At 41.9% G+C, this 12,859-nt stretch overlaps 1 protein-coding gene across 1 annotated transcript; it reads right to left on the reverse strand.

Annotated features, from left to right (window-relative positions):
• Positions 1 to 5,069: 5,069 nt before the first annotated feature.
• On the reverse strand, positions 5,070 to 6,029 carry LOC137161903 (olfactory receptor 14C36-like). Its single transcript, XM_067561409.1, has one exon. It carries the CDS (start codon positions 6,027 to 6,029, stop codon positions 5,070 to 5,072), a length of 960 nt encoding a protein of 319 aa, XP_067417510.1.
• Positions 6,030 to 12,859: the final 6,830 nt, after the last annotated feature.

Consider the following 12,859-nt stretch of genomic DNA (forward strand, 5'->3'; position numbering starts at 1 on the left):
ATATAATTCTCGGATCCAGTTGCTGATCCCCACTACACTTAGTGTCTTCGGTGAGATCTTACAGAAGTGAGTCCACTGGTTACTTCTGCATTGTTTGAAATAAAATGAGCTTTGTGACCTAAGACACTTCTGTGACCTCCACGACTACTTTAGTAGCTGAGGCCTCCAGTCTTTCATGCATGTATCCTCACAACACTCCTGTGGGGCAGGGCAGGGCAGGGCTACTATCCACATTGCCCAGATGGGGAAGTAAGGCCCAGAGAGACACAGGATTTGTCTTCATTGCTCTGTTAACAGGGTCCAGGCACCCAGGGATGGGAACCCAGGTCAATTTACCTCAGGGGTGAGCATCCACACTGCTAAGCCACACTTTAGTCATACCCAGAGAGCCAGGTCCACACTGTCCCTTTAATAACCTGGGTGAGGCACGCAGAATTCTGGGGCACATCTCATGGTTCTTATCACTGAACTAAGCTGTGCTGGTTTGTGAATGGCTGTGTAGTGTATTGGGGGAGAACTTGTCTGCTTATCCTGGGCCCTGGTCAGGTGTGATTTTAGCTAGAGCTGGCTGACAGCCAGGATTTCTGAGCTGGGGGAAATTTTGATTTTTTTGTTGTTGCAAATTTTATTTTGTTCTGATACAGAACAAAACCCATTGGTTTCTAAATTAGAATCATAGAATCATAGAATATTAGAGTTGGAAGGGACCTCAGGAGGTCATCTAGTCCAAACCCCTGCTCAAAGCAGGACTAACCTCATCTATATCATCCCAGCCAGGGCTTTGTCAAGCTTCAGCTTAAAAACCTCTGAGGACGGAGATTCCACCACCTCCCTAGGTAACCCATTCCAGTGCTTCACCACCCTCCTAGTGAAAAACTTTTTCATAATGTCCAACCTAGACCTCACGCCCTGCAACTTGAGACCGTTGCTCCTTGTTCTGTCATCTGCCACCACCAAGAACAGCCTAGCCCCATCCTCCCTGGAACCCCCTTTCAGTTAGTTAAAGGCTGCTATCAAATCCCCCCTCATTCTTCTCTTTTGCAGATTAAACAAGCCCAGTTCCCTCAGCCTCTCCTCATAAGTCCTGTGCTCCACCCCCTAATCATTTTTGTTGCCCTCCGCTGGACTCTCTCCAACTTGTCCACATCCTTTTTGTAGTGGGGGGCCCAAAACTGGACACAATATTCTAAATGCAGCCTCACCAATGCTGAATAGAGGGGAATAATTACCTCCCGTGACCTGCTGGCAATGCCCCTCCTAATGCAGCCCAATATGCCATAAGCCTTCTTGACAACCAGGGCACACTGCTGACTCATATCCAGCTTTTTATCCACTGTTACCCCCAGGTCCTTTTCTGCAGAACTGCTGCCTAGCTCGTCGGTCCCCAGTCTGTAGCTGTGCATGGGATTCTGCCTTCCTAAGTGGAGGACTCTGCACTTTTCTTTGTTGAACCTCATCAGATTTCTTTTGGCCTAATCCTCCAATTTGTCTAGGTCCTTTTGTATCCTATCCCTACCTTCCAGGGTATCTACCACTCCCCCCAGCTTAGTGTCATCTGCAAACTTGCTGAGGGTGTAATCTACCCCATCCTTCAGATCATTAATAAAGATGTTGAACAAAACCGGCCCCAGGACCGACCCCTGGGGAACTCCGCTTGTGACCCATTAACTGAAAATTCCTGAAATAGTTTCATTTCAGAAACACTGGCGCACAGTGTCTTTGAAAGGACACATGCTCCCTTGCAAGGGGCAGCTGCTGGCTGAAATTAACCTTCTGGTCAGTTTCACTCTGCTGTGAAACTCATGCAAATATCAGTTTTAGCCACCAGCAGCCAGGAACAAGGCAGCCTTGGCCCAGGAATTTAGAAACTTAGGGATCACTGTTGCTGGTGCTTTGTGCCCCCTGGGAAGCTGCTAGTGGTGAGTTTTCCTGGAGCTGTGCATCCTGCAAGGTCTGGGTTTCACCAGGGGGAATGCTGGGAGGTTTCCCTCTGTTTCTTCAGAAAACTTCCACTGGGCTCTATTCTTACTTGCCAGCTCATTGAACTAATGCATTTTCATCTGGGAATGCTCCTCGCTTTTCTCCACAGCCTGTGTTCCAATCGGCAGCAAGGCCTGGATCTAGCTTATGATGGCAGGAGGAAGGTTTCCAAGACAGATGCTCTGTAGAGCAGGACACTTGGAAAATGAGGTTTAAACCCCAAACTGGTGTATATAGACGGGTAGGAGACTTTTGCTGCACAAGAAGGGTGTAGGTAGAATGCCAGGAAAATACCGCTGTGGGGGAAGGACTTTCAGTAGCTTGTGTCCTCACTGCAAAGTAGACACATTCCAGCCCAAATTAAAATGGAGCCTGGCTTCTAGTCCACATCCCTAACTGAAATACCTCCCCTGGATTTAAAGCGACTCCAAACCAGGGTGAGAGGATTTTGTATGTGGACAGCAGAGGCGCTGGGGCTAAAATATGGGTGAACTCTGATATCATAGAAGATGAGGGTTGGAAGGGACCGCAGGAGGTCATCTAGTCCAACCCTCTGCTCAGAGCAGGACCCACCCCAGCTAAATCATCCCAGACAGGACTTTGTCAAGCGGCACCTTAAAAACCTCTAAGGGTGGAGATTCCACCACCTCCCTAGGTAACCCATTCCAGGGCTTCACCAGCCTCCTAGAAAAAAGTTTTTCCTAATATCCAACCTAGACCTCCCCCACTGCAACTTGAGACCATTGCTCCTAGATCTGTCATGTACTACACTGAGAACAACCTAGCTCCATCTTCCCTGGAACCCCCCTTCATATAGATGAAGGCTGCTATCAAATCCCCCTTCATTCTTCTCTTCTGCAGACTAAACAAGCCCAGTTCCTCAATCTCTCCTCATAAATCATGTGCTCCAGCCCCCTAATAATTTTCGTTGCCCTCCACTGTTAACCCTTGAGGCTAAAATTTTCTAAAGCATCTTTGAGATTTAGGAGCTCAAATCCCATTTTCCAAAGTGACTCCGAGCCCGATTTGTAAAGGTATTTAAGCACCTCACACCAGCCCCAATGGCTTCTCCAGGTGAGAAGATAAAGTCTCTGTGAACTACAATGTCAGACTGATGAAGTGAACTCCAGGGGTTGCTCTGATGCTGCATCTCCCTGTCCAGTTGTCTCTGTGATTGAAGGAGTGGAAGGGCCTTCTGGGTTCTTGCCAATAGCAATAGAGGGAGGAAAATATTTTGGACAAGTGGGTATAAAAATTTATCATCACTCTTTAAATTTGCTCTGACAGAGGAAACGTTTCACGGGTTGATTGACTCAATGTGCCTTTTTTGTAAGGGAAGAAAAAGGGGGAAGACAATGAATTGAAAGTCAGCACATTGCTGCTAAAAGAAAGCAGGAAGGTGGTGCACTAGTTACAGTGCTGGCTTGGGAACCAGAAGAGCTAGAGTCAATTTCTCCCTCTGGCACTGGCTTCCTGTGTGACCTTGGGCAAGACACTTAGAGTAAAATCTTGAAAAGTGACTTTGGAGCCTAAGTTCCATTTTAAAATATGACTTAGAAAACTCAGCCTTATTGACAGTCAACTTCAGTGCACCTAAATGTCTAAGCACCAGATTTTTAAATGTATTTACATGCCTAGTAGTATTTTCAAAAGAACCTAGATAACTATCAGCCTGTGATGCTTTTGAAAATCAACCCTTCCCCCAAGGATGGATTTTTCTTTCTTCATTTTTATCTGTTTTCATTCAAAGTTTTGAAGGGTTGGTTAAAAAAAGATACATACTTTAAAACTCAAACATGGTTTACCAAAATGAAACGTCATTTCTGAAAAAAGAAAACTTTTATCAAAAAATGAAACTGTTTACCAACATATTAAAATTCTTACTGAAAAAAAATCAAATTTTTACAAAAATATTTGGGTCATCCACAAGCTGTTCTTATCGTAAAATATTCAGCTTTTGAAACTGCCTTCACTCAGGTGTTTCCATTTCTAGTAACATTTTTCATTTTCTAAAAACCAGAAAACAATTTTTTCAGAAACGGAACCTATTTAAAATCACAAACATTTTTATTGATTTTTATTATTTTCATTTTCTGTAGGTTTTTTGTTCATTTCTTTTTCATGAATAACAAAATAATTTGACCAAAATTAGAATCTTCTGCCAAAAAGTTCATTTTGGTCAACAGACCATTTTTGACCAATAAATTCCAACCAGCTCTTCTTCTTTCATTCGGTGGTTTTGAAAATCTCAGAGTAAATGTGCAGGGTATGAAGGGTCCACTGCTCTCTTGTCCTCTGCCCTCATTCAGTCATCTGGACCTCCAACCCTTGACAAGCACAAGGAACATGAAGAAACTGGAAGGAGCAGAGCAGCACAGCGTCAGAAGGAAGGGGGAGGCAGGCTGGAAAGACATCACTCTGTTTCCACGGAGATGCAGCCACCTCTTCTGAGATGCAGAAATTAATAGTTGGGGTGTCTTGGGCATGTCTGCATTGCAGCTGGGAGTGATCCTCCTAGCCTGGGTAGACAGACTCACACTAGCTTCGCTTGAACTAGCACACTAAGAGTAGCAGTGTATGCACTGTGGCTCTGGCAGAGACTGAGGCTTGTAACCCAAGCTCTACAATGCTTGAGCTGCTGAACTACGGTTTGCGATGCAATGTCCATGCTGCTATCTTACCCCGCTAGCTTGAGCAGAGTTAGCGCAAGTCTGTTTTGGGCGGGCAGCAAGGCTCACTCCTGGCTGCAGAGCAGAAAAACCCTCAAACGCCAAGGCACAAGGAAAGCTCACAAGGGCCTTTTAAAAAGTGCTTATTATTTGCCCATGAGCGATTGGTCAAAACAACCGGCCATGACCAGGCACCACCCAAGTTGAGGAGAAGTTGGAATCCAAGTCTACAGCTGAAGTAGTCAAGCTCAAAGCTGGAATTTCAAAAGATGGTCAACTCCCATAGATGGCTTTTGAAAGTCCCTTCCTAGGTCTACCACAGAAGGGATTGCCCTCCTATTCACACCTGGGTAAAGCAGGAGAAAGTCCACTGAAATCAGTGGGGTTATTCACATGAATAAGGGTTACTGAAGATTCGGGTCAAGTTAATTTAAAAATGGACCTTCCACACTTTGGAAAAGAAATCCTGGCTATCACCCGACCCAGAGCCTCTCTGAGCTCCTTGTTCCTCAAACTATAGACAACTGGGTTCAGCAAAGGTGGTAGCACGGCATAGAGCACAGATGCCAACAGGTCCCAATAGGAAGAAGACGCTGAGGTTTTCCTCATATACACAAAGCTGCCAGTGCCAAAGAATGAGCTAATGACCATGAGGTGTGGCAGGCAGGTAGAAAAAGCCTTGCGCCTACCCTGCATGGATGGGATGCTCAGCACAGTGGAAAAGATCTGAATGTAGGAGACAATGATAAACACAAAACAACCCAGTGCTAAGCACACCCCAAAAATGATCACCACAACCTTGTTGGCGTATGTGTCAGAGCAGGACAGCTTGAGCAACTGAGGGATATCACAGAAGAACTGACCGATAACATTGGAGTGGCAGAAGGGCAACCTAAATGTGTTGCCAGTGTGCAGCACTGAATATAGGATGCCACTGACCCAGGAGCCAGCCGCCATCCGGGCACAGGTGCCCTTGCTCATGATCATCCTGTAATGCAGAGGAAAACAGATGGCAGTGTAGCGATCGTATGCCATCAGCGTGAGAAAGGCACACTCTGTGGCAGCAAGCGAAATAACCAGAAAGACCTGGGCGACGCATCCAAAGAAGGAAATGGACCTGGTGTTGGTTAGGGAGTTGGCTAACATCTTGGGGATGGTGACAGAGATGTAGCAGAGATCTAGGAAGGATAGGTTGAAAAGGAAGGAGTACATGGGAGTGTGAAGTTGGCAATCGAGGGCTACAACTGCAATGATAAGAAGGTTCCCTATCACAGCTGCTAGATAAATAAGTAGAAACACCATGGAGTTTAAAATCTGCTGCTCCCAGATGTCAGAGAATCCCAGAAGAACGAACTCGCTCATGGTGGTTCTGTTAATCATCTCCTTCCACTGCCTGCAAAGGAAAAGGACTGGGAGTAATCACAAAGAAAGGAAGCAGATTAAAAATTAAGGGACAAAATTCCACCTTTAGTTAGAATTGAGTTAAGACTTTGCATCTTTGTTTAAGTAAATATTGATGGAGGTTTTACTGCTCATACAAATATCTTGATGGAGACTTGGAAAGCCACCTAGAGGATGTGGATGCTGGAAAGTGGGGAATGTGAAAAGAATCTAGGGATCAACATGAGCTCCCAGTGTGATGCTGTGGAATGATCATGGGAACTTCAACCTGAATGACATGTGCTGGAGGTCATGCGGAGAGTACTAAAATATCTTGTAGAAGAGTTCCAGAGGGGTAGCCATGTTAGTCTGTACACAGCAAAAACAACGAGAGTCCTGTAGCACTTTAAAGACTAACACATTTAATTTCAGCAGGCATAGGCTTTCGTGGGCTTCAGCCCACTTCCTCAGACGCAGTTGGTAGAAATAATAGAGCAAATATTGGCAACATATATAGGAGGCAACATATACAAACATACATGTACATACATACATGACAACAAGGCACATATTAAATTAATTAAAAACTGTCTAAGAGATAGATCTCTAAATGTAACCATAAACAGTGAATCATCATTGAGCTGGTGTTTCTCCAATGGGGTCCTGAAGGGATCAGTTTTTGGCCCTACGCTATTTAACATTTTATCAATGCCATGAAAAACAACATAAAAATGTCACTGATAAAGTTTGCAAATGACACAAAAATTAGAAGAGTGGTAAATATTGAAGAGGACAGGTCATTGATTCAGATCATCTGGATCACCTGGTAGATTGGGCTCAAGTAAACAATATGTGTATTAATACAGCTAATTGTAAATGTCTACATCTAGGAACAATAACTGTAGGTCATACTTACGGGAGAGGGGGTTCTATCCTAGGAAGCAAAAATCTGAAAAAGATCTGGGGTTGTGGTGGATAATCAGCTGAATAAGAGCTCCTAGTCTGACCCAGTGGCCTAAAGAGCTAATGTGATTTTGGGATGCATAAACAGGGAAATCTGACAATTTTTCATGTTTGATAATGTGTGTATCTCAGCAATAGGTGAGAAAAAATCCTCCAAAAAACCCAAAAGCAAATAAACAGAAAATCTGTGAGGATAGCAACCAAACTCCGAAAAGATGAAGTCTCCAGTGACTGATGACCAACTAACCTCCTGCGTACACACAAAGACATGAGATTTGACATCTAATGCCCAGGAAAGAGAGGAGAATTCACCAAATGGAAAACATGCATTCACAAAAAGAATTCAATAAGGGTACAGCTAAACAACACACTCAAAACAGACATGAAAGAAAGAAAGAAAGAAAGAAAGAAAGAAAGATGCAGAAATTTTTCAATATACAGTAACTTAGAATTCAGGAGGAAAATGGACACAAACATTAAGAATTACTCTTATTTCTTCTTCTGTAGATCTACCAATCTAGGCACTTATATGTCCCCGTCACCATAGTATCTGAGATCTCAAAGTGCTTCACAAAGTAGGAAAATTGGGAGGAATTGAGACTCAGAAAAGTGACAGGACCAGGACAGAAAACACAATGGATCAGTACCACAGTTTAAAAAAAGAACCCAGGAGTCCTGAGTTCCAGCTCCCCTGCTCTAACACTCTTGATCCCTCTCACCTCCAAGACCCAGGGATAAAACCCACAAGGGCTGATTCTGTGACCTGGTGTTCCCTAGGCATCCCCTGTCATTCTAAAATCATTGACGAGATGGATGCATGTTCAGACAAGAAATGTCTGAAAGCATGCATAAGCAATAAGTTCTGCATAAGCAAGATGTCTACCTTAGTTTGCAGGATTAGGGCCTTAACTTCCTAGGTCTAATTCTGTTCGGTTACGCTGCAATAAATCTGTCCTTTGGTTTAAATTTCCACCATTGTAGGTGAAAGCAGGATCTGGTCCCAACTGTCCCACAGACTTTTGCCTGATAATACTATTTGCCATGTGATAATTCCAGAAGCAGATATATATAGCTGCCAAATTGTGTGTAGCCAGTTCAGAGATATGTTGGAAACCCCTTGGAAAGCAGGCATGAGGGATGAGAATTACCTCTGCCTCGCACGTTCAAAGTGGGATCATCCAAAGAGAGACTGGCCCATTACATGGATAACTAACATACTCAGAGTGACCATAGTTAATGCTAAAACATGAATTTTGGAAGAGAAGCAACATCTCAAACTTCAACCACCTTCTCTGAGAGATCAAGATGAGATGTTCGTGGGGAGCTGATTACTCCACATCTCCCTTCCCCAGGATTCTTGGATCAGCCTCTGCATAATCTAGTACTGACCACTGTCAGAGACTTGATACTGAGCAAGATGAACCAGGGGTGTGCTCCAGTGTGGACACTCCTAGCTACCTATGTTCTGATGTTCTCTGGTTAACCAAATGGTGGCTCTTTTGTCCAGCTAATTTTTTTCAAATGAAAACTGAGTAAATATTTGGACTGGATCCTCAGTTGCAGTAAAATGAATTCAGTGGAGCTAGGCTGAGTTATACCAGGTGGAGATCTGACTCATTGACTCCAGTGGAGCTATGGACAATTTACACAATATGGGAATCAGACCCTTTTTTTTTATTGTCAAAGAAAACCAAAAACCAGCTATCTCTTCTACACAAGTGTAATTGATTTTTGTACACAAAGTGTAATTGTGTTGATTTTGATGGATTTATGTCTTATTCATACCTGTGTAAATGAGAGAAAAATGAGCTTTTGATTTCCATTTGGGTTAGGTTCAAAACATTTAAGATATACTAAAATTTGGGATGTGACGGGACAACTTCCAGGCCCAGTTACATCAGATTAAATCCAGAGTAACACTATAAAAGTCAACGCAGCCAAAAGAGATCAACCCTGGGGAAAAAAATAGTGCATACATAGGACCTGAAGGATTTGACTCTCCTGACTTGGTTATGATTTAAAGGGAAATGATTTTTTCCATGGAAATTATTGATGAAAATAAATGTATTTTGTATTTGTAAAAAAAATAAAAATAAAATAAAAAGCCCGTGTTCTGAGGAAAGGGTATCATCAAATAACTGAAAAGCCCAGCATATTCTATAAAAACAGATTTTTTCCTTAAAAAATATATTTTATCCAAAATGGATTTTTTCCAATAAAAAAACTGTCAATCAGAGCTAACTCAACCAATGGCAAAACCATGACACTAGTGTCAAAAAACTAATTTCTATGGAAACTTACACTTTTGAATCCCATAGTCAGTTTTGAAAACGGGACCCAAATCTCCCAAATGAGGTGATTTTGAAAATGTTATCTAAGACCAGAATTTGACTCATTGCATAACCCTTTCTCCTCCTTTTTCTCATTACCAGTGTTAAGTTGTTTAGACAAATGAAAAAGAAAACCTTTCATAAAACTGCACTGATATCTCAGCTGGCATAAATTGCCGTAACTCCCCCACAATCAATGGAGCTCTGTCAATTTGCATTATGTGAGAATCATTCCCATAAAGCATGTAGGGTGAAAAGTGTGAAAAACTGGAACTGGGATAAGAGGCACATATATAAGACAAAGCTCCAAATATCTGGACTGTCCCTATAAAATCAGGACATCTGGTCATCCTAAAAACACGTCCCGTTTACATCCAGTATTAGGGAAATGGTTCTGATCTCACACCGGTGGAGTTATTCTTGATTTACACTTGGATAATGGAAGTAGAATACGTCCCATGGACTGAAAGGATACAACGATGCTGAAACTTACCTAATCAGCAAGATACGTTTGTCCAATAAGCATGAGATGTCAAATCAGCATTCAACAGCACTAAAGCACTGACGCTTTCCAAAGCAGATTGAGTCAAATATAGTCTCTGTGGCCTCAGAGACACGGGCCTTGGAGATTTTCAAAGTTAAGATGCTCATGCAAACTCAAGTCGGAAATTTCACATCTCAGTTATAATTTAATAATTCCATTAGGTTACTCAAGCTTTACTACTGAGATCTGAGTCTAATTGCATTGACCACTGTTTGATTTGATCCACTTTGACTGGGCTTTTCCAAGGAGGGAGAGTTAAACCAACGACTCCCATAGAACTTTCTATGTATGGGCCCTCAGACCACAGTGTCTCAGCAACTCACAATTGTTACTAGATTGTGGGAGTTAGGTGCTCATCTACAATGAAAGGATTTGGGCACCAAACTTCCTTAGGGTCCCTTGACGTAATATGCTTAGACTTCTCTAAGGAGTTTAACTTGGTACCACATGACATTTGGATTAAAAAAACTAAAATGATATCAAGTTAACATGGCACACATTAAATGGATTAAAAACTGGCTAACAGATATGTCTTCAAATTTAACTGTAAATGGGAGTCATCTGTGAGTGAGTGTGTTTCCAGCAGAGTCCAGAAGGGATGAGTTCTTGGCCCTACAATATTTATCACCTTTATTACTGACCTGAAAGAGAACATTAAATCATCATTGATAAAGTTTGTAGATGACACAGAAATTGGGGGAGTCGTAAATATTGAAGGGGACAGATACTGATTCAGGGCAATCTGGATCTCTAGGTAAATAAGGTGAAAGTAAACAATGTGTGATAAAATACAGCTAAATGTAAATGTATACCTCAGGAAACAAAGACAGGCCATACCTAGAGGATGGGGGACTCCAACCTGGGAAGCAGTGACTCTGAAAAAGATTTGAGGGTTTTGGTGAATAATCAACTGAACATGAGCTCCCAATGTGACACAGTAGCCCAAAGACCTAATGCAATCCTGGATTGTATAGACAAGGGAACCTTGAGCTGGAATACAGAGGTTATTTTACCTCTATATTTGGCAGTGGCGTGAATGCTGATAAATTGGAGAGGGTTCAGAGAAGAACAATGAGAATGATTAAAGGTTAAAAAACATACCATATAGTTCCAGAGGGGTAGCCGTGTTAGTCTGTATACAGCAAAACAACGACAGTCCTATAGCACCTTAAAGACTAATAAATTTATGTGGGCATAAGTGTTACACTTATGAAATAAACAGCAGAATCTTATTCAGGGGACAAGGCCACGTTTATTAGGAATATAGAAAATATTTGAAAAAACAATTGCCTAAAGTACACTTCTACACACATACACACACGCACACAGAGTTCTGCAGCAGAGATATAATTATTAGCCTCTGTGTTGCTCAAGCTGAATCACTGGCCAGATGACTCAGACACGAGGATGGAACCAGGCTCTGTCGGTCGCAACACGATACTTCTTGGGATTTGCAGAACGAGCCCAAAGTTTAGGTTTTTTAATTTTATTTTATACTTATTTATTTTTATTTGGGTTTATGGAGTTTGTTTTGTTAGACAGGTTTTTTATGCAGTTGTTAATTCCGTTTGATATCGCAAGTATGACAGTTTTTTATTTTTGTTTTATACTTTGTTTTGTTTTGTTTTTGGGTGTTAACTTTTTTTGTGTTTTGGGGTTATTTTGATCTTTGGCCATCTGGGATGTAAAAGTTCTTTAAACAAAAACATTTTTTCTTCTTCTTGCTTTTGGAGGCTGAGAACTATTACTGCAGCAATTACTTCTTCGTTGTTTTATTTCAGCAGACTTAAACTACATTTACTTCTTATTTATATTTACTAAAAATTATTACATTTTTATTTTATTGTATTGGTATATTATTTTATATTTACTACCTAATGCAATAAAATGTTTATATGTACACTAATTTTATTAATGTGATTTTTATTAACAGGAAATAAAATAAATCTTATTTGCCTTCTTATTGCCTCATGATTTACACATTAACTACATTCCTGGTATGCATTGGGCACCTTACTTTACTTGTGAATTATCACAATTAGATTTCAGGATGTTCTTAAACACTCATACGTAGATTTTCACAAACAGGGCTCCAATGTGTAATAAATGTTAAATCACAAAATTTTTAGATAGGATGTTTCCACTCATATGTTCAAGCTGTCAGTTATTATAATGGAGCCTGGGGTGGCATGAACAAACAATTAATGTGTCTGGAACATTCCTATTTATAATGACTGGTTTTATTTTTTTCAGTGCGAGGATTAACTTTTAAGCTTCAAATGCGTATTTATGGTCTGGGCCTGCTCTGGTTCAGGCTTCCATCAGAGTGCTGGGGCCTACAAAAGATTCTGTGGGCTGCAACTCACTTTGTCAGATGTGGATGAGGGGAAGGCTGTGGATGTGATATCCCTTGACTTTAGCAAAGCTTTTGATATGGTCTCTCACAAGTTAAAGAAGTATGGGTTGGATGAATGGACTATAAAATGGATAGAGAACTGGCTAGAGCATAGGGCTCAATGATCAATGGCTCCATGTCTAGCTGACAGCCGGTCACAAGTGGAGTGCCCCAGGGGTCGGTCCTGGGGCCGATTTTGTTCAACATCTTCATTAATGATCTGAAGGACGCAGTAGATTGCACCCTCAGCAAGTCTGAAGATGACACTAAGCTGGGGGGAGTGGTAGATACCCTGGAAGGTAGGGATAGGATACAGCGGGACCTAGACAAATTGGAAGATTGGGCCAAAAGAAATCTGATGAGGTTCAACAAGGACAAGTGCAGAGTCCTGCACTTAGGATGGCAGAATCCCAAGCACAGCTATAGACTGGGGACCGATGAGCTGGGCAGCAGCTCTGCAGAAATGGACCTGGGGGTTACAGTGGACAAGAATCTGGATATGAGTCAGCAGTGGGCCCTGGTTGTCAAGAAGGCTAATAGCATATTGGGCTGTATTAGTAGGAGTATTGCCAGCAGATCGAGGGAAGTGATTATTCGG

This window comes from Emydura macquarii, unplaced genomic scaffold (genome assembly GCF_026122565.2).
Source record: "Emydura macquarii macquarii isolate MOO-44397 ecotype Brisbane River unplaced genomic scaffold, CSIRO-AGI_Emac_v2 contig_2403, whole genome shotgun sequence".
Classification (NCBI taxonomy): Eukaryota; Metazoa; Chordata; order Testudines; family Chelidae; genus Emydura; species Emydura macquarii.

What these genes read in the sequence shown, in the direction of transcription:
- LOC137161903 (XM_067561409.1), bottom strand. Translation starts at nt 6,029, where the DNA reads ATGATTAACAGAACCACCATGAGCGAGTTCGTTCTTCTGGGATTCTCT.